At 61.3% G+C, this 22,779-nt stretch overlaps 1 protein-coding gene across 1 annotated transcript; it reads left to right on the top strand.

The window, feature by feature from the left end:
- Positions 1-1,539: 1,539 nt before the first annotated feature.
- On the top strand, positions 1,540-19,754 carry LOC119111623 (LIM domain kinase 1; the record flags this gene model as incomplete). Its single annotated transcript, XM_037235431.1, has 14 exons — positions 1,540-1,667; positions 2,356-2,367; positions 3,180-3,294; positions 4,246-4,376; positions 4,808-4,972; positions 7,135-7,267; positions 9,752-9,879; positions 10,604-10,742; positions 11,095-11,181; positions 11,436-11,693; positions 13,042-13,154; positions 14,504-14,609; positions 17,312-17,469; positions 17,986-19,754. Coding segments are annotated over 14 exons (1,932 nt in total), but the record flags the coding sequence as incomplete, so codon positions are not given.
- Positions 19,755-22,779: the final 3,025 nt, after the last annotated feature.

The raw sequence follows: 22,779 nt of genomic DNA on the forward strand, positions 1-22,779 counted from the left end.
ACAAATATATCATTTTCTATAAAGCTATATTTATGCTCTCTGGTTTATATTTGATTATCAGCTTAGAAGTTATGTGAGACTTATTATGATTTATATGGTCACTAGAGCAATGAGATGGTTTTAAATATGTGGCAACCACAGAAGTGCATTGTTTGGAGGGAATTATCTATGGCATATATACTAAATCTCCTATTTTTGGGATGCACAGAGATGCAGCTCATATGTTGTCCTCTGTCAGAATTCCAGCATTATGCCAACCAGACAAATTTTCAAGAAAAACAATCTTTCAAGAAGTCTGCCTGGATATATAGTCATTGTGTCAGCTGGTTTTCCACCCAACCTTGTTTTACAAAGTGTGCTTCAATGTGCATTCCTTGTCATATCTGGTTTTCAGGTCAAGCCATGTTTCAAGAAGTCTATTTTGATCTGTGCTCCTTGTGTTGTCCTCTCTTTGAGGCCTGGAATGGTTGGTGGTGGACTACCCTCAGCTCTTTGGGCAGCAACTGTGAGCCAATCATGGCATGCGATCCTGTGTTTGGTAATGCTGCTGTGTCGCCTCATATCATTTGCTGTGGCAGCTGAAACAGCACTGGCATTTTCAGTTTGGCCTGTGTCAGCTCACATGTTAGTATTTATTGCTTTCATTCTGCTGCTGCAAATGCAAGGGCTGATTGCCAAGGCTGTAATTGTTCTCATGCTTCAGGAGAGTTTGTCTTTTTGTTTTTGTGGTATTGGTTGAGACTGATTTAAGGCAACTGAGTGTGTGGATTGGGCACCTTTTACTGGGATTATCAGTTGGCACTTCACCATAGTTTATATGGTATGATTTGATGCCTATGCATGCTTCTGCATCATTTTCAACCAGTGTCTACACCTGGAGAATAAGAAACACTGGCTGTATCATGTAATTTTTAATGCTGTATGACACTGAGACTATACTGATTTGCTCTTACTGGGAGTGGAATGGGGAAGGGGCAGGGCATATTGTACTTTCAGGGTATATTGTACTTCCTGAATTTCAGGGTGTATTGTACTTCCTATGATGCCAGTGACAATTCCATGTTCTGATAGTGATGTTCTTGACATGTAACTAGCAGCACATCATAAATCACCACCGCCATGTTGGAGTCAAATGCATTTTTGCATTGGAACACAACAGTGATGAATAGACACAGAGACAACACAGACAACATAAATAAGACTGCACAAATAAATAAGTGCAGTAGTGTTACAATGCTCTGATGTGAGCATTGGGCTTGGCTGCCGGCGTGGCTGGCCGGCCGCTGTCGTGGCTGACCGGCCGCTGTCGTGGCTGACCGGCCGCTGCTGTGGCTGACCGGCCGCTGCTGTGGCTAACCGACCGCCACCATGACTGACCAGCCGCCACCCTGGCTGACCGGCCGATGCCGTGGCTGACCAGCCGCCACCCTAGCTGACCGGCCGCTGCCGTAGCTGACCGGCAACTGTCGCGCCCCAGGCGGTATGCTCTGCGCGGCGGCCGGAGCCGGCGCCGAGGCCGCCGGCGGCGGTGGTGGCGGCCAGACGGAGCAGGCGGAGCCGGCCGAGGACGAGCTGGCCGACCCCGCCTGCGCCTGCTGCCTCAACGACATCGACGACGACGAGTTTGTCCAGGCGCTCGGCAAGTCGTTCCACCCAGAGTGTTTCAGGTCAGGACTGGACTGAGGACTGAGGACTGGCTGAGCGGCCGCGTGCTGGTGGAGGGGCGACGCGGGCGCAGGAGGGGCCGGGCAGTACAAAGCCGGGGTTGCTGCTGAAGCGAGGCTTTGCTGCATTATGCTGTGGTGTGCTTAGATTGGTGATTGGCTCGAGCTGACGTGCTGCTTGATACATGAAAAAAGCATCTTCATCTTGTAAGTGAAGAAAGCAGGTTTTAAATTGTCCATGTGGCAGGTAGCGTTTTATGGGAACAATACGGAAGCCAATCATTGGCATGACTTCATTGCGTTATTCAATATGCATATAACGATGACATTTCTACGCCGATGTTTTAAAGGGCGTGCGGTCTGCGCGTAACTGATCCGATATGTTTTCGTTTCGGGGGAGAGGGGGGGGGGGGGGGGGGGGGCTAGCGTTTGGCATTGCTGCAAGGCTGGAACATGGAACTTAGCGTGCGACGCTGACTGCTAAACGCTGTTAACTGACCGACAACATAACATGTGTAATGCTCTAAATCGATTCGAACAAGATATGGCTTTCTCATTGCACGTCCATGTTGCTGGGCCCAAAGAAACAGGAGCTTACTGACCGGGTGAAAGTGCTGCGTTTTCCTGATGGGAGCTGAATTGCATCAACATGCAGCTAACGTGTCTTTGCCCTTTGTTTCATGACCTGCAGGAAGAAATTCAGGTACGTCCGTTATGTGGTTTTGGTCACTGTTCACTCTGATCCTTAAATACCAAAATGGAGCCGTGATTGTCCTGCTTAATTGCTTTGTGTTTTCATTTTTATGTCGGGCATTTGGAGTGGATTTATGTTGTGTTCAACTCACTGTCAGGGTTTCTAAATGAAGGCATCTCACCCTCGGCACGTACAAGGAGGAACCTGATTTGTATGCTTGTGTGCGTGTGTGTGTGTGTGTGATCTGTACTTTTTCGTTACGGAAACTGTCCTAACACGGGGAATTCCATACGGGTGTCATTAGAGGGAGAATAAGGGTGAAAGTTTTCATGCAAAATTCAAGGGTTTTACGAATGTTTGGTAAAAGTCTCCCACGGAAGTGGCCTTTGCGTCTGCACTTTTTCTCCATTCTCATACACCAATCGTGACCTCGTTGGTAGTGGCCCTTTATTCGCACGCACTTGCCGCCATTTTCAATGTTCTTGCTGAAAGTCAGTTACCATCAACAGCTTTGTCCGTGAAGGCATTTGGTGGACATTGCTGTCTTTCTCAAGTGGGGCGTGGAACCATCGGTCGATCGCATGCTCTGCCTGTGGTCGCGAGCAGCGGGCCCTTCCCAGCTGCTGCACGCGTGTGCTGCCATCGACGCTTGACTCCCCGGCTGCCGACCCCCTGAGTCGGGTGGCGGCGCCGAGTGGCGGCCGGCTGACACCGAAGCCCCGCGCCCGCCGCCGGGTCGTCCGTCGCTGTGGTGTGCCGTGCTGTGCCGGCCGGCGTCGCACCGCGCCGGGCCGGGTGATCACGCCCCGCGCGCCGTCCAGGTGCTCCGTCTGCGACGCCTCGCTCGCCGCCTGGTACTTCGAGAAGGACGGCATCCTCTTCTGCCAGGCCGACTACGCCGATAAGTTCGGAGAGGCGTGCCAGACGTGCTCCAAGGTGGGTGCTGCCGTCGGCGGCCGAGCCGCGTCTACCGGCGCCCGTGGCCGCGTGCGGCGCGTGTCGCCGTCACGGCCGGCAGCCGCCGCTGCTCTGGCGGGCCCCTGCTGCTCCGACATCGACTGACAATTGCCAGTGGTATCAAGCGCGCGCAGTGCTGAAAGGCTGTTGTGAAGACAATTGCCGTCGCGATAGTCCAGTTGGTGAGAGCGCCCGCATTTCAGTTCACTCGCCCGTGGTGGGGTGGGTTCGAGTCGCTTGAGGCATGCGCGTTCTAGCACATGGATGACCTACGGCCGGTGGCAGCTGCCACGCTGAAGGTCAGCAGACGTCAGGGCTTTGGACGGACCGCGCCGGGCATTATCTGGCAAGTTAAGTTCTCGCCACAAAGTCCGGCCTTGGAGCAGGATTTTCGCGATCGGACGATCGGAAACATGCGCTGCTTATCTTGGGCGCTGCTCCCAGAAGTCTATCCAGGCCAAAAATATGGACCTAATTTTGAAAGACTGACATCAAAGTGAAAGGCCAGCACAAACATGTTAACAATATTATGAGAAGTTACAAATTGGAGATTTGTTTGTATCTTTAGAGGAATACGAGGCCACCGATTTTGCTGGTTGTTATATGGTATCCCATTAGTTGGTCGTTATCTCCCTTCACTCAAGAGCTTCTGGCAGTTGGGTTTTGCCGCGCGGGAGGCCGGTACACTTTGCTGATTGTTGCGTTGTCGGCATGGCATCTCCTCCCACAGCAGGCAGACATGAGCCTGGTGGTAAGTACGGCCGAGCACGACCCGATCTGACCTGACCTGACCTGACCTGACCTGACCTGACCTGGCATTACCCGACCTTACTTGACATGACGTTCCCGTTGCAGGCGGCTGTGGGCCTGGTAGTGATGGCCACTGAGGACGGTCCGATCCGACCTGACCTGACTTGACCTGACCTGCAGGTGATCACGGGCCCTGTGATGGAGGCGGCCGAGCACAAGTTCCATCCGGAGTGTTTCCGCTGCACCTCGTGCAGCGGCTTCATCGAGGACGGGCAGGCTTACGCCCTTATTGAACGCTCCAAGCTCTACTGGTGAGTGGCGGCAGACCAGATTGGTTGACGGCCTTCCCGAATGGTGCCAGTCGTGACCCACGAGCCGGGCCGATGGTGCTGGGCAATCGTGAAGAGCGTGGTCTCACTGTATGTTCACTCCATTCGTCAAAGCTCAAGTTAGTTCCAGTCTTGTTGATGTTCTAAATAGATGTCGATGTTTTCATGTATGCTCGCATGAAATGCATGCAGTTTTAATGGATGCGCACGTCATTTGCGTATTTGCGCCTGGGACTGCTCCATGATTTGATTAGCTCCTGTGAGCATCTGCACCGGCGCACCTCAGCCTGCTATCGTACTGCTGTCGTGCTGTGGGCTGCAATACTGGCTGCTCCACTCTGGCCATGGTCGTAAGCTGGAGTGTGCTGCTTTGAGGGGCCGTGACTGTGACGGGGCCGCCCTGTGCACTCCAGTGGCGACTGCTACACGCGGCGTATGGAGCTGCTGGCGCCGGCCGAGCCGTTCCGCAAGCCGCACTCGATCCAGCTGGTGCAGCTGCCGGGCGGCGGCGAGGCGGCCGGCCGGCACATCCGGCTGGGCTCGCCCGACCCCGGCTCGCTGGCCGTGCGCATCGCCGAGTACGTGACGAGCCGGACACGGCGGCGTCCCACGCGCCGGTGCGGGGGACGGGACAACGCACCGGTGTGGGGGACGGGGTCCCGGGGCGTCCCACACACCGATACTGGAGACGGGACGCCCCACACACCGGTGCAGGGCCCCGGGGACCGGACACCACACACTGGCACGGGGGACGGGGCCCCGGGGCGTCCCACACACCGGTACTGGAGACGGGACGCCCCACACACCGGTGCAGGGCCCCGGGGACCGGACAACCACACACTGGCACGGGGGACGGGGTCCCGGGGCGTCCCACACACCGATACTGGAGACGGGACGCCCCACACACCGGTGCAGGGCCCCGGGGACCGGACACCACACACTGGTACGGGGGACGGGGCGCCCCACACGCCGGCACAGGGCCCCGGGGACGAGGCGCCCCGCGCGCCGGTACAGGGCCCCGGGGACAGCGCCCACAATGGTGCCGACGCAGGAGGCTTTAATGATGGTAAGTCACAAAATGTGGCACCAGACGTATGCTGGCCGGCTGTCGCCGACGCTGGGGGGCGGCCTATATCTTAAGGCCGCAGTACGACACGCCCCACAGGCACAAACCCGAGAGGCGTAAAACCGCGGGCGGAAACAGGAGGGACGTGTGAGCGCCGCTCTTGCTGACACCGCCCGGCGAGGACGCGCAGTGACCACCGGGCTCATGGTGCGCCGAGAATGTGGGGATTGATCAACGTTCTCCATGAATACCCGCACCAAAGCATACCAAAGATGCGCCCTGGTGCCATAATGAGTAAGCTTGTGCCTTTGTATCCCGCCGTGCATCCGTAGGAGAACGCACTCCCTGTCAGGTTGGGGCAGGTCAGACGTGTGGAAGCCTGTGATTGGGCCATCAGGGTGTCCCGGCTCAGACCCGGCTGCTTCTCTCAGCTCGGGCGCACTGTCGCAGCGAAGGTGGAGATCAGCGGCTGTGCGGCGCTGATGCCATTAGCTAACAGGATCTGAAGGCGCCGTGCCGGCCCGTGGCGGGTGACGTGACCGGCAATCGATGCCCCCGGCCGGCCGCCAGGGTCGCTCATGCCTCGCGGGGCGAGTGATAGATAGGCGACTGCGCCGACTGACGCGTCGCACTCGGCCACACAGTGCAACGATTGGATGACATCAAAGTCAGATGGACTTCTCAGTAAAAGCCGCCTTGGCCTGCGCGCTGGCATGTGGTCGGGGGGGGGGGGGCGGAGGGGGGGGGGGGGGGGGGGGCTCGCTGAAGGCTTCGCGAGGCCCGCACGGCGGCGGGGCTTCCTGCGTCGTCTGTCCGCTCGTCCTGTCGCTCCGGACCGAGTGACGCGCGGTGACGCGCGTGCCTGCGGGCGTCGAGAGGCCCCTGGCCGTTGGTGGCGCCACGTGCCGCTAGTCCGACCGCGCCCGTCGCCTGGCTCCGGTTGGCGCGCGGCCCGCCAGGTGGCGCGCCGGCGGTCACTGATGGCCCGGGGGCAGGCGGCCGGCCGGCGAAGGTCACGACCACTGGGAGGTCCACGCCGGGCGCGGCCGGCCGCCGGCAGTGTCGAGTGGACGCTCTGTGCATGTGCGTGTGTTTGTGAGTGACTGCTGATGTGGTGACTGACATCGCCCGGGGGGTGCGGCAGGTAGCGGGTGGTGATCGGTGTGAGAGTGCCGGGTGGGGTGCATGATTGTGCCGAGCGGTATGACGTGACGTCGCAGTGGATAGTGAGCCGTCCCGACTCGTCCTTGTCCGGAGCCGCCCCTGAGCCACCCCTAGCCGCCGCTGTGTCGCCCCTGAGCCGCCGCTGTGCCCCCCTGTGTCGCCCCTGAGCCGCCCCTGAGCTCCTGCTGAGTCGTCCCTGAGCTATTGCTGTGCCCCCCTGAGCCGCCCCTGTGCCGCCGCTGAGCCGTCCCTGAGCCGCCCCTGAGCCGCCGCTGAGCCGTCCCTGAGCCACCCCTGAGCCACCGCTGCGCCGCCGCCGAGCCGCTCCTGAGGCACCCCTGAGCCGTCGCTGTACCCCCGCTGAGCCGCCGCTGTGCCATCGCTGAGCCGCCCCTGAGCCGTTGCTGAGCCGCCCCTGGGTCGCTCCTGAGCTCCTGCTGAGCCGCCCCTGGGTCGCCCCTGAGCTCCTGCTGAGCCGCCCCTGAGCGACCACTGCCGGCGCCGTCGCAGGATGAACCTGGGCTCTGAGCTGGCGTCGCTGCACGCCGGTGACCGGGTGCTGGAGGTGAACGGGCTGGCCGTCTCCGGCAGCAACATGGCCGCCATCGAGAGGCTCATCAACCACGGCGAGAATGACGTCCAGGTGCGAGTCGCGCCGGCCGCACGCGGCGGCGGCTGGAGCGGGCAGGGGTGACGGGCCCGTAGGCTCGGGCGGTGCCGTGGGTCAGGCGCTGATGCAGTGTCGGAAATTCAAAGAAAAAAAAAATCTTGGCAGCGGGGTACAAATTTTCTGTAGTGGAGTACAAAATTATCCAAGTGCCGCGGGTCATTACAGCTATATTTAGGTTATCTTTCAGAGATAACAGTACAATGGGTGGCAATCAACAAAAGCGCCACTTTTCACATGCAGCAATTCGTGTAAAAGCACTTTAAATGAAAGGAAACATCAGTATTAAACATGGCACACTGAAACCACACGGTCTCATACCTATTACCTGTATTATGAAACACATGTGCATATACATTGGTTTACAATTTATGAAAGGCTCTGTGTATACACTCTCCAAAACGGAGGATAATTACGCATCGGGTTGATACACTGTCCAAAATGGAGGGTGGGTACGATACCCACAGCCAGACAAAAGTGGTACACAAAGAATGCAAATGAACATGTCACAGACGGCCACCTACTCATGCTCCACCACGGTCACGCTACTCACGCTTCACCACGGTCACGCTACTCACGCTCCACCAGCTAACTGGTTTTAAAAACAACAACATTCATGTCCTCCACCTTTCCACTCCCGGTCAACACACGAGGCCCTGCACGTCCCACCGGAACTATATAGACAGACAGCACTCTTAACCGATTTACCGAGCCAGCGCAAGTACAATGCCTAACAGACACGTGCAGGCCGGCCAAAAGGGATCGAGTCAGTCGCTGCGCTGACTCCGGAAGATAATGCAAGGTATTAATGGATTTTGATGCGCTTTAACCAATATCATTGCGAAATATCATAATTTGGGTTGCAACTAATTGATGTTTTGTCCTAATAAACCCTCCTCTATAATTTGCCGGGCCCAAGTTATGGGTTCATGTTACCCTGGTATCCGGGTGTTTTCGCCGGAGTGAGATGGCTGTCTCCGAACAGGTTTTTGGCTATTTATAGCAACGTTTTTCAACCTAAAATGTTTTTGTATAGCCTGCATTACCAGATTTAATTTCACACCCTTCAGTGACAAATTTAACTTGATTTAAATCCACAGCTGCCGTAACATTTTTGTGTCTTCCGGATACCAGGAAGTGGCCAAAAATCCAACCACATGGCGGTTCTGGATGAGTACAAATAAGTCCTTCTTCATAATCGTGATGTCCATCTCTACACAGCTTCCCTCCAGATGTTTACAAATCTGTTCGAGGCATGAGCGCGAGCAGAATATTTATGCTCTTGACAAATCAGTGACGAGAAAGCGGATCATTAAAACCAGTTGGGGAGTTTTGCTATGGTCAACCCCCAAGCTGAGCTAGGAGGCAGGCGCAAGCCGCTAAATAGTTGTGACGTTTCCGACGCTGAATTGCGAGTGATTCCGTTATTTGCATTGCCATGACGCAGTGGTGGCGCGTGGGTAGGAGGCCGTCTGCGGTAGGTGATTGGGCGTTCCGGTTTCTATGAATGTTCGTTGCATTCTTGACAATTAATGCGGTTCGTCGTCAATGGTAGGTTAAGTCATGTTCACGTTTGAGTTGGTCTGCGTGGGGCATAGGGGGTGAGAGCTTTGCTAATCTACAGACCGGTGCGATTCTTGTGCTCTTTTCTCATTTCCCGGTATTGTTCAAAGGCCATTCCATTCAGCCTTCACACGCTTTATTTTTCGCATTTCCATACATAGTTTATCATATACCTAGGTGGCAACACAGGCCGCTTGCTGTTGGGCATCTTAGTCTGGTGGATGCAAGATTTGTGCTCTTGCAGATGCCAATACATGGCTCCTGATAGAAGCAGCAAGTCTCAAGCTGTTTCACCTTCTGGTTTTATTTTTTCCTGGCACAAAGAGGTAAAATGAGTTTTTCAAAGTCTGTTTTTGTTGCATCATGATGGAGTACAAAATGTTTTATTTTACCCAGTCACAATCCTGGAGTACAAAGCTCCTGGTATACATTATGCCAGGAAACGTCAAGTTTTCCAAGACTGCGCTGATGGGTAGACGCGCATGTGTGCCAGGCGTGCATCACCGGCACCGTGGGAGATGCGTGGTCGGTCGCCGTAGCAGGAAGTCTTCCGCACGCCAGCATGTGCGGCACACAGTGAAACACGCGTGGCTTTGTACATGCTCTCATGGCTGCGCAGCAGGCTTGTCGCCCTAATGTCGCCACCGAAATGGCGCGTCACTCATTGCAGTTTGAACCTACACATTTTCTCAGTTGTGGGACCCTGGTTTCCTACAAATTTATGCTGCGGGCTCGCCCTGCCTTTTCGACATGCAGCTTGGTCATCGAACGCGCCTGATGGCATACTACATTTCCGCATGCCGTGTGCCCTTGCCCTGACGCGGCTCGTGCCCCCAGCTGACGATCGAACACGACCCGCGGCCGGCGCCCGACCCGGCGCGCCGGCTCAGCGCCGACGGCGGCCGCCAGAGGCGCTGGCGGCGCGCCGACGAGGGCTACATGTCGGGCCGCAGCCGGCAGCTGCGCCGCCCCAGCCGGCCAGACAAGGAGGAGCGCGCCAGCAGCATGCCGCGCATCCTGGAGAGGTGAGGGACGTCCACCGATGGGGTGAGCGACCCTCGCCGAGGGGTGAGGGACCATTGCCGAAGGTTGAGGGACCACCGCCGAGAGGTGAGGGACGTCCACCGATGGGGTGAGCGACCATCGCCGAGGGGTGAGGGGCTGTCGCCGAGGGGTTAGGGACCACCGCCGAGGGGTGAGGGACCATCGCCGAGGGGTTAGGGACCACCACTGAGGGGAAAGAGCCCACCGCCGAGGATTGGGGACCTCCGCCGAGGGGTGAGGGACCACCGTCGATAGGTGGAAGACCACCGTAAATGGGGAAAGGACCACTAGTGAGAGGCGAGGACCACTACGGAGAGGTGAGGACTGCTTCCCAGAATGTCAAACCCACCTTTCACATCCAGCAGGGTGCAAGTTGGGTGGGGGCGGGGGGGAGGCGTAGGAAGCCGCATCTGAAACTGCCTGGCAAACTGGGGAGGGGGCCAGGTTTACTTCGTGTATTGTATCTATTATCTATCCAACTATCTAACTATCTAACTATCTATCTATCTATCTAACTATTATCTATCTAACTATCGTGTATATATTCACTTCGTGTTACTTCGTGTATTGCGCTGAAGATTCATTCGCGCACCCGTCCACGAGCGGTGTATAGCTCAGCTGGCGGTGCTGGCGGCGGCCGGCGGCCGTGCGCTGTCAGCCGCGCTCGAGCCGTGTCTGACTCGGCCTGGCATTGGCGCCCCTCAGCGGGCTGGACGCCGACCACGACCCTCTGGCGCGCACCCAGTCGTTCCGCGCGCCGCCGCAGCACCAGCGCATCTTCCGCGCCGCCGACCTGGTCAAGAGCGACCTGCTCGGCACCGGCTTCTTCGGCAAGGTTTTCAAGGTGAGGTGCGCACCGGCGGGTGGCGGCTGGGGCGGCCGCTGTTCGGGAGTCGGTACTGCGCGGGCGTGTGTGTGCGGCGTGCTCTTATGACGTGTCGGGCTCTTCGGTGTCAGCGCTGAGAAGGTAGTGATGTTTGTGGGCGGAACGTGCGTGGATATCGCTCTGCTCTGGCGGCTGTTGGGTGCTGGTGGTCGTGAATGCCATTCTGTGCTTTTTCGTTTCGCGGGGGTGCCGGTCGGGACTGCTCGCGTTGTGCCGGTCTCGGTGGCGTGGTGGTTTTTGTCGCGGCGAAAATCACCCGCGTCACCTGTGTGACCTTGGAACTGCTGGCGATATACTTACGACCTTCCAGGTTACTCACCAAACCACTGGGGAAGTGATGGTTCTCAAGGAGTTGTACAGGGTGGACGAGGACGCGCAGTCAAACTTCCTGAAAGAGGTGGGCCATGGACGTGTTGACTTAGTGTGACTCTGAGAAGCTTCTGGCTCGCAGTGCCACAGCTGATTAGCTACGCCTTGAGAGACTGGCAGTATTCCAATGCTGCAATGGTAGTGGCCAGCATGCAGAGTGCCGATGGCCTGGCCTGGCACCGTTGGTGGGCCGCCTGGGCGTCTGCGCCGCCATCTATGCCGGTGTGACGATGGCTGGTGGCGCTACCTATATCGGTGTGACGATGACCGGTGGCGCCACAGGTGGCGGTGCTGCGCTCGCTGGACCACCCCAACGTGCTGGGCTTCATCGGCGTGCTGTACAAGGAGCGGAAGCTGCACCTGGTGACGGAGTACATCAGCGGCGGCTCGCTCTGGGACCTGATCCACAACGCCGGCGAGCCGCTGCCCTGGGAGCAGCGGGTGGGCTTCGCGCGCGACATCGCCGCCGGCATGGCGTACCTGCACAGCCGCGACATCATCCACCGCGACCTCAACTCGCACAACTGTCTAGTCAGGGAGGTGAGCGGCGCACGGCCGGGCGACGGGTGCGCGGCGGGGGTGGGCGTAGCCGCAGGAGGGGCTATGCTGCTGTGCCCAGTGTTTGCTAGAATGGGCAGGACTGCGTCAACGTTTACTTGCTGTGTCTTGGGAACGCGCTGCGTTTTGAAGCGAGAATGCTGCTGATTGTGTTCCACGCATCACCTGACAGCCGCATATTTGATCGTAGTGCCGCGCACCGCTATCAGTTGACTCGGGTGGCGGTGATGGTCGCCGCATGTCGACAAGCGTGTCACCATCGATTGTCCCTGTGCCCACCGTGCAGTCTGTTAGAGTGAACTTGGAGCCGATATTGAACTTTGAGTGGACCACATGCTCCGCGTCCCACTGGTCCCTGTCGCCGGCCGCTGGCATGATGTACCTCTATGGGGCAGCTCGGGCGTTCGTCCCTGGTCTTGCCAATACTCCATCTCGCCTGTAGCGTGCCTCGCGACGGGCCTGTCACCCTGTGCCTCTGCCTGCCGGTCTCCAGACGGCCCTGACTCCATCACGCCGGTGTCGGGTCTTCCGTGTGCCGTGCTGCTAAGCCTGACGTCTCCACCGTCTCCGGGCTTGTATCCGGAGCTGCGGCCCTGTTGTGTATCGCATCACTAGCCACGGCGTCGGACCGCGCCTGTCACCCCATCTCGTTTGTGCCGACCGTTGTACTGCGTCTTGGCGCCTGACGCCAGGTCTGCTCGCCTCTGTGTCCGTGCCGCCGCCCGTGGTGCTGTGTCTGGGCGCCTGGTGCCGGGTCTGATTGCCTCTGTGTATGTGCCGCCGCCCGTGGTGCTGCGTCTTGGCGCCTGACGCCAGGTCTGCTCGCCTCTGTGTATGTGCCGCCGCCCGTGGTGCTGTGTCTGGGCGCCTGGTGCCGGGTCTGCTTGCCTCTGTGTATGTGGCCAGCCGCCGCCGTGGTGCCTGCGTCTTGGTGGCCTGACGCCAGTTCCTGCTCGGCCGCTGTGTATGGTGCCGCCGCCCGTGGTTGGCTGTGCCTGGGCGCCTGGTGCCGGGGTCTGATTGCCTTCTGTTGTATGTGCCGGCCGCCAACGTGGTGACTGTGTCTGGGCGCCTGGTGGCCAGGTCTGCTCGCCTCTGTTGTATGTTGCCGCCGCCCGTGGTGCTGGTTCCGGGCTGCCTTGGTGCCGGGTCTGATTGCCCTCTGTGTATGTGCCGCCGCCCCGTGGTGCCTGCGTCTTGGCGCCTTGACGCCAGGTCTGCTCGCGCCTTCCCTGTGTCCGTGCCGCCGCCCGCGCGGCTGCGGCACAGTAAGACATCACGTCTCCATTGGTCCGCACTTGTGACTCTGCGGCGGGTGGGCGTGCCGCAGAACCGTACGGTGGTGGTGGCCGACTTCGGCCTGGCCCGCATAATCACCGAGAACCATTCGACGCTGGAGCGGCGCAAGATGAACCGCGCCCGCCGCCTGCAGCGCAAGAAACGGTGAGAGCCGCCCTCCCCCTCCCCCCTGGGGTCCGGTCGCGGCCGCTCTCTGGGGAGAGCCTGGCGAGGCGCAGAAGGACCGGTGACCAACTCAGCCACTGGAAGGCCGCTTTCGCTGGAAGGGAACCAGGACTGACAGAAACGCAGTGATGGGACGTGACCTGTACCTGGCGCTGTGTCCTCTCATGACCTGTGCCATGTGTTGACAGACATGGGCCGGTTCGACTGAACTGCACCCGAGGTAGTAACAATGCAGAGGAAAATGTTGGGGCCGTCATGTGTCCCATTCCGAAATTATTAGGCACATTTGCAAGGCAAACGAAAGCGTTCGTTCATCACCGCCAGATGCATGTATTTATTTTCTTGTCGGGTTGGAGGAGGCGATACAGCCACGTTGCTCGATACAAGCATGCTTCTTTGGGTCTTGGGAGACATGTGAGCTGTAGCCCTCCCCCCCCCCCCGGGACCACACAGAGGAGCGTAACTCGGCGCACCCCCGGAGAATCAATACGCTCTTGTTGCCGCACTAAGTCGCGCACCGTCCGTCATCGGTCCGTCGCGTCCAGCTGAGCTGTGCCGACCAGCGCGTCCTGCACGGTCCCACGCGCCCGCTCAGCCTGTGGATGGTGCGGGCACGTCCTGCCCGTAAAGCAGGCAAACGTCGACTGTACCTGATTGTGCTCTGGAAGGCGGAGACTCTTCGCACGCCACGCCGCGCTGATGTCGCTGATCGGGGAACTGCCCGAGTTTGAACTGGCTGACGTTACACTGTTCTGGGCTGCGGTCGGACAGGACGCGATCTGCTGTCGTGACAGGCGCTAGGGCGCGCGACGCTGATTACATAGGCCTGGCTGTGGCCGGGCGCGTCTGGCCGTGGGGCTGGGGGTGAGCTCGCGGTCGTCGCCCCTTCTTTCTTTTTTAGCTGTTGACATTTATCGGTTGACACACCACGAGGTTGAGACGTGTCGTGGTCATGGACGTTTATATAAGTGTCTTCACTGGTTCGTTGCATCATCGCGAGCAGATTACGGTGTAGATTCTTCAGATTGTTCAGGTGATCTTCCGAACGCATCGCAATGCATGCATCGACTCTGTGGAAGCTTTAGTTTATTTTTCCCGAGTACTCCCAGCAATGCCACGAAATGTATGCAGTTTGGCATATTTCGCTGCCAATATCTTATCGGTTGACCTTTCACCGAAAGAGCACTGCTGGTGACATCTGCAAACGCAGCCCCCTGGATGCATAATCCGAGCGCCGTCGACTGAGGCACGGAGCGGCGCCATATGCACCGGAGGCGTGGCACTCGGCCTTGGTGCCGGGCGCGGCTCACCCTCCGCCCTGCCCGCAGGTATACCGTGGTGGGCAACCCGTACTGGATGGCGCCGGAGATGATGCGGGGCCAGAAGTACGACGAGAAGGTGGACATCTTCTCGTTCGGGATCATTCTGTGCGAGGTGAGACCGACGGCCGCCGCCTCAGCCGCGGTGCGGACGCTGCGTGCCGTCCTGGGGGTCGCCGACAGGCCTGCCAAGGCATGGTCCGGGCGGCGCCGTGTCGGCCCGTGGCGCGTGTGCCGTGGCCGACCTGCGCTTTCAACGCGTTCTGCGGCGCCGCGCATCGGTCGAGGGCGCGGTGCGTTAGACGGCGCCCGTAGGTCGCCGCGTTGGACTAGTGAAGAGCACAGGCCGGCAAGCAGCGCTGTCGCCTGCAGCAACTCGGTGTATTCTTGAGAGCCGTTGGACGGCGATGCGTTGCTGCCGTTGGGCCGTTCGGGGACGGATGTCGGGCTGGCGAGGACGATGTCCTCCCCGCACCTTCGCTGGCCTCGGCGCTGCCTGTCCGGCGCTGGCTGGGTCTGTTCAGCCGGGTGCACGAGAGCGCGCAGCGGCACGGTTGGGCGGACAGTGCTGCCGAAAAGGCGGCTGTGTCGGAACAAACGGCGGAGTTCGAAGATGGGAATCGATTCCGAGCAGGCTGCTTAACAGGACGTCGCGCGGCGTCATGGGGTTGACAACCCGCGAGGGGGGGGGGGCCCGGTCAAATTACGTTGAGATTGGCTCATAGTTGAAATTGGGGTATCAAAAGAGCATAAAGGCATGCGCGGGGTATCATTCTCCAACTAATTTGCGAAGTTGAGGTACGGTTATCATCCGCCGTGACGTTGACGGTAGTGGCAGCCGGATTGGCGGCGGCCACGACGCCGATGTTGACGTTGCTGGAGGTCGTAAACACGCCCATATTTCCTGGCAGGACATTCGGCCAACGCGTGACCCGAGTTACCTGTTGCGATAACGGATATGAAGCGCTGGTGTGCTGCGTTTGGTGCGGACCATTTGCATGCGGAGCATCCTGGGGGGCGGTTTAAGTGCGGGCGTGCCAGTCGGCGCGCCGGTGTGACGGACGAGCGGCGCGCGCCGCCGCTGACCTGCCCGGCCGGCGACCCCGGGCAGGAGCACGCCGCCGCTGACCTCCCTGGGCAGGAGCGCGCCGCCACTGACCTGCCCAGGCAGGAGCGCGCCGACGCCGACCTGCCCGGCCAACGACCCCAGGCAGGGGCGCGCCGCCGCTGACCTGCCCGGCCAGCGAGCCCAGGCAGGAACGCGCCGCCGCTGACCTGCCCGGCCGGCGACCCCGGGGCAGAAGCGCGCCGCCGCTGACCTCCCTAGGCAGGAGCGCGCCGACGCCGACCTGCCCGGCCAGCGACCCCAGGCAGGAGCCCGCCGCCACTGACCTCCCCGGCAGGAGCGCGCCGACGCCGACCTGCCCGGCCGGCGACCCCGGCCAGGAGCGGTCAGGTGCGACGGCGCTCCGCCGGTCATGCGGCGAGGACGCGCGTTGAAGCAGTCAGGGACTGCAGCGGCCGGTCACGCCTGCGGAGGCTGCGTGTCGCCAGCCCAGCGTCCCGCTGCGGTCGCCGAGGGTCGCTCTCTGGGGACGGGCGTGCAGCGATGCGTCACGCTCCCGAGAGGCTGGGGTGGCGACGTGTCATGCAGGGAAGTCGCCCAGGAGGCTGGCGTGGGGACGAGTCATGCCGGAAAGCCGCCCAGGAGGCTGGTGTGGCGACGAGTCATGCCGGGAAGCCGCCCAGGAGGCTGGTGTGGCGACGAGTCATGCAGGGAAGCCGCCCGACGCCAGTGCTGCTAGGGCTCGTCGTGGTGTCTGTAGGTGGCGTGCCTTTATCTTATTGGGAACGCTCATCGGATTTTCATGCCAGCTTCAGGACGTTGCTCGCTGGGGACTGACACACCTGGGCGTACAGTATCGGCCCTGGCGGACAAGTTGGGACTTCTGCACACCAGCGCTCTGCCACACGTCGGCCACCTTCGCTGTCCTTGACGGTCCGGATGGCGCCAGCGAGCTCCCTGCTGTCTCCGCCGGCGCTCTCCTTGTCGGTCTGAATGGCGCCAGTGAGCTCCCCTCTATCTCCACCGGTGCTCTCCTTGTCGGCCTGGATGGTGCCAGCGAGCTCCCCGCTGTCTCCACCGGTGCTCTCCTTGTCGGTCTGGATGGTGCCAGCGAGCTCCCCTCTATCTCCACCGGTGCTCTTCTTGTCGGTCTGGATGGTGCCAGCGAGCTCCCCGCTGTCTCCACGGGTGCTCTCCTTGTCGGCCTGGATGGTGCCAGCGAGCTCCCCTCTATCTCCACCGGTGCTCTTCTTGTCGGTCTGGATGGTGCCAGCGAGCTCCCCACTGTCTCCACCGGCGCTCTCCTTGTCGGTCTGGATGGTGCCAGCGAGCTCCCCTCTATCTCCACCGGTGCTCTCTTGTCGGTCTGGATGGTGCCAGCGAGCTCCCCTCTATCTCCACCGGTGCTCTCCTTGTCGGTCTGGATGGTGCCAGCGAGCTCCCCACTGTCTCACCGCCCCTGTCTGTATGTAGCTCCTGCTCTCGTGTGCCGTGTTCGCGTGGCCCTCACAGCCTGTGAACTGGTGGCGTCTGGTGTGGCTGGACGGCGACTGTGACGACCGCGCTGCGGCCGAAGCCGCGCCATCCGCGTCCACAGGCGGCTGCGCACGTCTCGCCATTGCACCAGCCCGGCGTCCGGGGCCGCGCCGCTGCTGACGTTCGGTGCGATTGGCGTCGGATCTCCGCCCGCGTGGGCGGACGCCGTGCCAAACCGAGCCGTGCAGCCGACGACGCGTGTTCGGCTGTGACAGGTGATCGGGCGGGTGGCGGCCGACCCCGACTTCCTGCCGCGCCGCTCCAAGGACTTCGGCCTGGACGAGGGCGAGTTCCAGAGCCGCTTCTGCGCCGGCTGCCCGCAGGCCTTCTTCAAGATCACCTGCCTCTGCTGCAACACGAACGCCGACCTGCGGTGAGCGAGCAGCGGCGCGCCGCGAGCGGGCTGCGACGCTGCCTCCGGGGCCACCCGTGCGCCGCGGGGTCTCTGACAGGGAGCCATGTGACTAGGTGACGTCCCCGTCGGCGGCCCTGCTGTGTGCCCTCTCTGCGGTCGGGGCTGTCTCCAGGAGGTCACAGGACCGGCGGTGTGGGTGCGCCCGATGGGACGCCGCAGTGCGCCGTGCTCCGCCTGGGCTCTGGCAGGGCTGGACTCTAACTGGCCGGTGTGGATTTCTTGCGGATTTGTCTGAAGCCGCGGTGGTCTGGAGAAGCGGTGGTCGTCGTGTGGGATAGGCGACTGGCCTGCGTTGACTGGTTGCTGAGGAGCTCTGCCTCTGGCCTCGCGCCAGTGTTGACCTCTACAATGTCCGGTGTTCCGGCTCTGTCCACAGCAACGCTCTAGTGGTAACACGTGCCGCGTGTGGTGTTCCCGCCCGGTGTGTGTGCCAGTGTGGCCCCGCTGACCGCCGACGCTCGGCTGCCGCCGCAGGCCCGCGTTCACGCTCACCGAGGACTGGCTGCAGACGCTCGGCCTGCACATATCGGTGTGCGCCGAGCCGCCCGAGGAGCTGCTGGCAGACCTGGACCAGTTCGCGGCCGGCGGTCAGCCGCAGATGCCGGAGCCGGCCGAGTCGCCGCCGCAGCCTCCGCCGCCACCGCTGCTGCGCACCATCTCCGAGACGCCGCCCACCTACTACTACCTGACGCCGCCCGACAGCCCATCAGCCGTCCAGACCACCGCCCTCTGACCGCCCGGAGGACCCGGAGACCACCGCTCTGTGACCTCCCGGAGGACCTGGAGACCACCGCTCTGTGACCGCCCGGAGGACCCGGAGACCACCGCTCTGTGACCGCCCGGAGGACCCGGAGACCACCGCTCTGTGACCTCCCGGAGGACCTGGAGACCACCGCTCTGTGACCGCCCGGAGGACCCGGAGACCACCGCTCTGTGACCTCCCGGAGGACCTGGAGACCACCGCTCTGTGACCGCCCGGAGGACCAAAACCACCGCTCTGTGACCACCCGGAGGACCCGGAGACCACCGCCCTTGGATCGCCCAAAGGACACGGAGACCACCGTTCTCTGACCGCCCGGAGAACACGGAGACCACCGCTCCCGAACCGCCCGGAAGACCCGGAGACCGCCGTTCTCTAACCGCCCGGAGGACCTTCAGACCACCGCGTGGCGGGCCCCCTGAACGCCCAACAGGCACGAAGACCACCGCGCCCAAACCATTGAAACTTTGTGGTCTCATCAGAACCTCAAATGACTTGTGACGAGTAAGCGGAATCAGAGCATCCATTTCATAAGCATTAAAGAGCTGACTTGTTGATCTCTACATCCGATCTTCTTTCGTGGGTCGGCCTACAGACTGGGGATCCCTTGAATGTTCCACGTCTCGCGCTGCTGCTGTCCTGGCCGCGTCTGACTACCTCCGGTAGGGAGTTGTACGGCCGGGAGCAGCCGGGCGCGCGCAGTCCGCGCCGTGAACATCGCAGGGCGGGAGGCGGGCGGGGCCTGACATGAGCTGTTGATCACCGGCCGTGACCGGCGGCTGCTGTGACGCGGCAACACCGGCGCGGCTCGACGGCGACGGCGGCTCGCTGGAGGTCGTCCGGCGCCTGGGCCAGCCTCGCGCGTGTCGTGTAGCTGCCAGTGCCCCGGCAAGCAGGATGACCATTAGCGGTGCTGCACCGTTGCCAGTCGTCGACCGTCACACTCGCTGGGTGGGTGCTGCTGGTGTTTGGCAGCTGTCTGTGTGTGCTTCCGTGTGTTCGCCGCGCGGGAGTGTGGGATTCTGCCTGTGTTGCAGTCGAGGACGCTGAACTGGAGCTTGCGGCTGTTGTGTTGAATAGGTGCACTGCATAATTAGTCATTCATAGACGATCTCTCTGGCGTAGCTGCACAGTAGGACCATCGAGACATTCCGGAGAGTTTGGTGCGATCGTCGGCCCCTCTCCTCCCTGACCGTTCCCGGGCTCCCGACGTTTCGTCAGCCCCCCCCCCCCCCGGCCAGGTCGTTGAGGCTGGGTTGGATCATCTGCTGAGATCTCGAGGGAAGGTGGCATCTGAGCCCAACCGGCGGCGCGCCGGCCCGGCGGTAGCGTCTCAACCTCGGCAACAATAGCATAACTGAACTCGCGCGCTGGCGGCCATCCGTCCGTGCGGCGGCCTTCCCGTGGTCCGAACTCTGCCTGCAGCAGCTCGGCTCGGCCACGGTCACGCTGGCAGTCAGGCGCCCTCCGTGCCGTGCTGCGAGCTGGGGCGGCCGGCCGGCCGGCGCGGCTGCCGCGCGCGCGCGTCGGCGCCGGCCCTGGCAGCGGCCGCCCGGCGCGGCGTCGGCAGCTGCGGCGGCGGCGCCGGCCCCGCCGCCGATGGCGCCCGGCAATGCCCGGAATCCCGCCCGCCGATGTAATCGGGGGTGAGCGCTCGGGCGCGGCCGTCGCAAACAGCCGGCTCGGCGGCGGGCGCCGCCCTGCGCCCGGTCGCGCGGGGGCGCCCACGGCTGGCGTGTTGTCTCTCACGCGGTCTGGCGCTCCGGGCCTGTGTACGTCTGCGCCGGTTCTGGGTCTGTCTTTTGGGTTGGGCGTTATACAAGGCGTGCTCGGTGGAGGAGTCTCCTGGCGTAGACCGTTTCGCCTCGTGTTGTTGGTACAGTGCTGCCAGCGCCCCCATCCCCTTGCCACCCCCGCCTTCGATCGGGGACCAGCTGCAGGAGGCCACAGCCGCGGCGGCAACCTTCCTCCTGAACCCAGGGTCAGTTGCGTCAGGTCAGAGTTCCCGGACGGTCAGGCTCGCGCCGGGCCTGAAGTACCCCCCGGACGCTGGCACGCTCCGCCACGATCCCACCCGACAAGTGACCCGACCTCGGGGATGGCCCCAGGGCACGATCACGGACAGCGCCCCGACGGCTGTCTTAGCCGGTTGGTGGCTCGCAGAACTCTTTGTTGTGACTTGTGACGCAGTGTTTCGTTTCCAGGCAATGCTGGGAGTCACGTGTCTACATTCAGTATTTTTGCTACCGTGTGTATTTATCGTGAGCTGCCGACCGTGTGTGCTGAATTGCTAGTCTGCTCGGTACATGTCAAGAATACATGTATTTTTGTATGTGCTGTCTTACTTCAAATAAGTCGACCAGCTGAGTTCTGATGTCCCTTTGCGATTGTTGAAATCCTGAGCATCCAGACCCCCACGGTAACAAACTGAGGGACGTAATATTGCACCAATGTGTCAGCTGTTTCCAAAAACAAGTGATGTATCGATGGAGATTGGGACTAGGAATATATGAGCGGGACTTGGTCCCACGTATGGTAAGGTTCGATTGCGCTTGAGCGAAGCAATTTGCTCACACGACTGTTGCATTCAGTCGACTGGTGCTGGTTTCGAACGTTAGGAAATCGATAGGGCGTTCTCCCCCGCAAGAAGTCCCCTTTCACTTGTCTCAATGTGGTGCCTATCGAAAAACATTTCATTTGCTGCGTCTTGAACCAGGATACCACCCGGGGCCATCGAGAACCGCTATCCAGCTGTATCCGATGCGGGACAACGAAGACCTCGCGAGGTGTCCGACATGGGGTTGGTTCCGGCGCGCCCCGGCAGTGCGCTACGACAGCGCCCTTCTCGGCTCTGCTGACCTGCAGCTGATGTGGGGACCTCGCGCGCCGGTCCATGTGGAGACGCCTTGGGCGCTGGTTTCCCACATTCGGAGTGCGGGCTGCCGGGGCCGCCCCTCGCGGGTCCGTGCCGATCCACGCGGGATAAGGCCGCGCTCGTTTGTGTGTCGCTCGGCGGCGGCGGCGACCTGCCTGTGACAATGGCCGTGTTTGCCGGCGTCACCGGCCCAACGGCCGGAGCGCAGCGGCCGGGGGGGGGGGGGGGGAGGGGGGAGGCAAATGACGGAGCGGCACACGCCTGCCGACGGCCGATGCCTATCTGGGGCGGCGCCGGCCCCAACTGGGTGGCGTGGACGCCATCCGGACCCGGCGGACGGCGAGCGGCGCGTCACGCAGACGCCACCGCGCGCCGCCTGGCGCCCCGCTCCGCACCCCTCTGGGCGTAGATACCTGTAATGCTATGAGTGGGATCTATGCCGCCCGGCGGCCAACGGCGGATCAAGATCTAGTCGCTGAGCGCATCGCAGGCTCGTTCCGTAACCATCCCTTGAAACTAAAACTGGTGAGTTGATTGTGGATTATGCTGTTTTGATCTGTTGATGCAATTACAATTGATAACTTCTGTTAAATACAACTTGCAGATCTCAGTATCGCGAGTAGGGCTCGACCCATGCTTTTGGAAAGAACAACAGCTTCCTCAAACTGAACAGTCCGCTGTTTAAACAGCTGATCCTGTCCGTGCGCGAGATGTGTGCACCAGGAGCAGCCACCATTTCGAGCTCCGGGTCTGGCATGCCGCAACACCATCCGTCATCGTGACCGACCCGTGACTGCGGTCGCACCACTCACCGCTAGCTCACTTTCCACAATGTCACCGCCAGTGGCGCACGCAAAGCGGCCGTCTGTCTGCGCGATAGGCGTGTTTGAGGTGTCCGCCGCCTCGCCGCCCGCTTAAACACCACCGCGCGCAGAGGCGTTCGGGGCCGGCAGGGTGCCGTGCTGCAGCCGAGCGCCGTCTGCCCCGGTGACCGGTAGCCACCGTCGGCGGTGCTGGGTGCGCCTCTGCGGCTCGGGTCGTCGCAGCGCCGGACCATGACATGTCGCCGGGTCGTTAAAGCCCACCCGAGCATCGAACGCCGGTGCTGGCGGCGGCTAGGCTAATGGAATTGACCGCGATCGGCTGTCGGCCGCCGCCGGTCGCGCCGGGCCCGCCTGCGGCCGACAGCCGTCACCAGCCGTCACCAGCCGTCACCAGCTGTCAGCGGCCGTCATCGGCTGTCGAACGGCCGTCAGCCGGCATCCGGCCGGCGTCGGGCTGTCGGCGGAGCCGGAAAACGGCGTCCGAGCCGCGCTCCGGCGGCGAGGGCCCGCGGCGTGCCGCCCTACCCGGCGCACCTCCCCGGCTATACGGCCAGCGGTCCTGCCTCTGGCGGAGCTGTCTGAGTCAGCGGTCCTGCCCCTGGCGGAGCTGTCTGAGTCAGCGGTCCTGCCCCTGGCGGAGCTGTCTGAGTCAGCGGTCCTGCCTCTGGCTGAGCTGTCTGAGTCAGCGGTACTGCCTCTGGCTGAGCTGTCTGAGTCAGCGGTCCCTCTCTCGCTGAGCTGTCTGAGCAGCGGTACTGCCCTCTGAGCTGTCTGAATCAGCGGTCCTGCCTCTGGATGAACTGTTTGGG

This window comes from Pollicipes pollicipes, unplaced genomic scaffold (assembly GCF_011947565.3).
Source record: "Pollicipes pollicipes isolate AB1234 unplaced genomic scaffold, Ppol_2.1 Scaffold_7261;HRSCAF=8764_pilon_pilon_pilon, whole genome shotgun sequence".
Classification (NCBI taxonomy): Eukaryota; Metazoa; Arthropoda; class Thecostraca; order Pollicipedomorpha; family Pollicipedidae; genus Pollicipes; species Pollicipes pollicipes.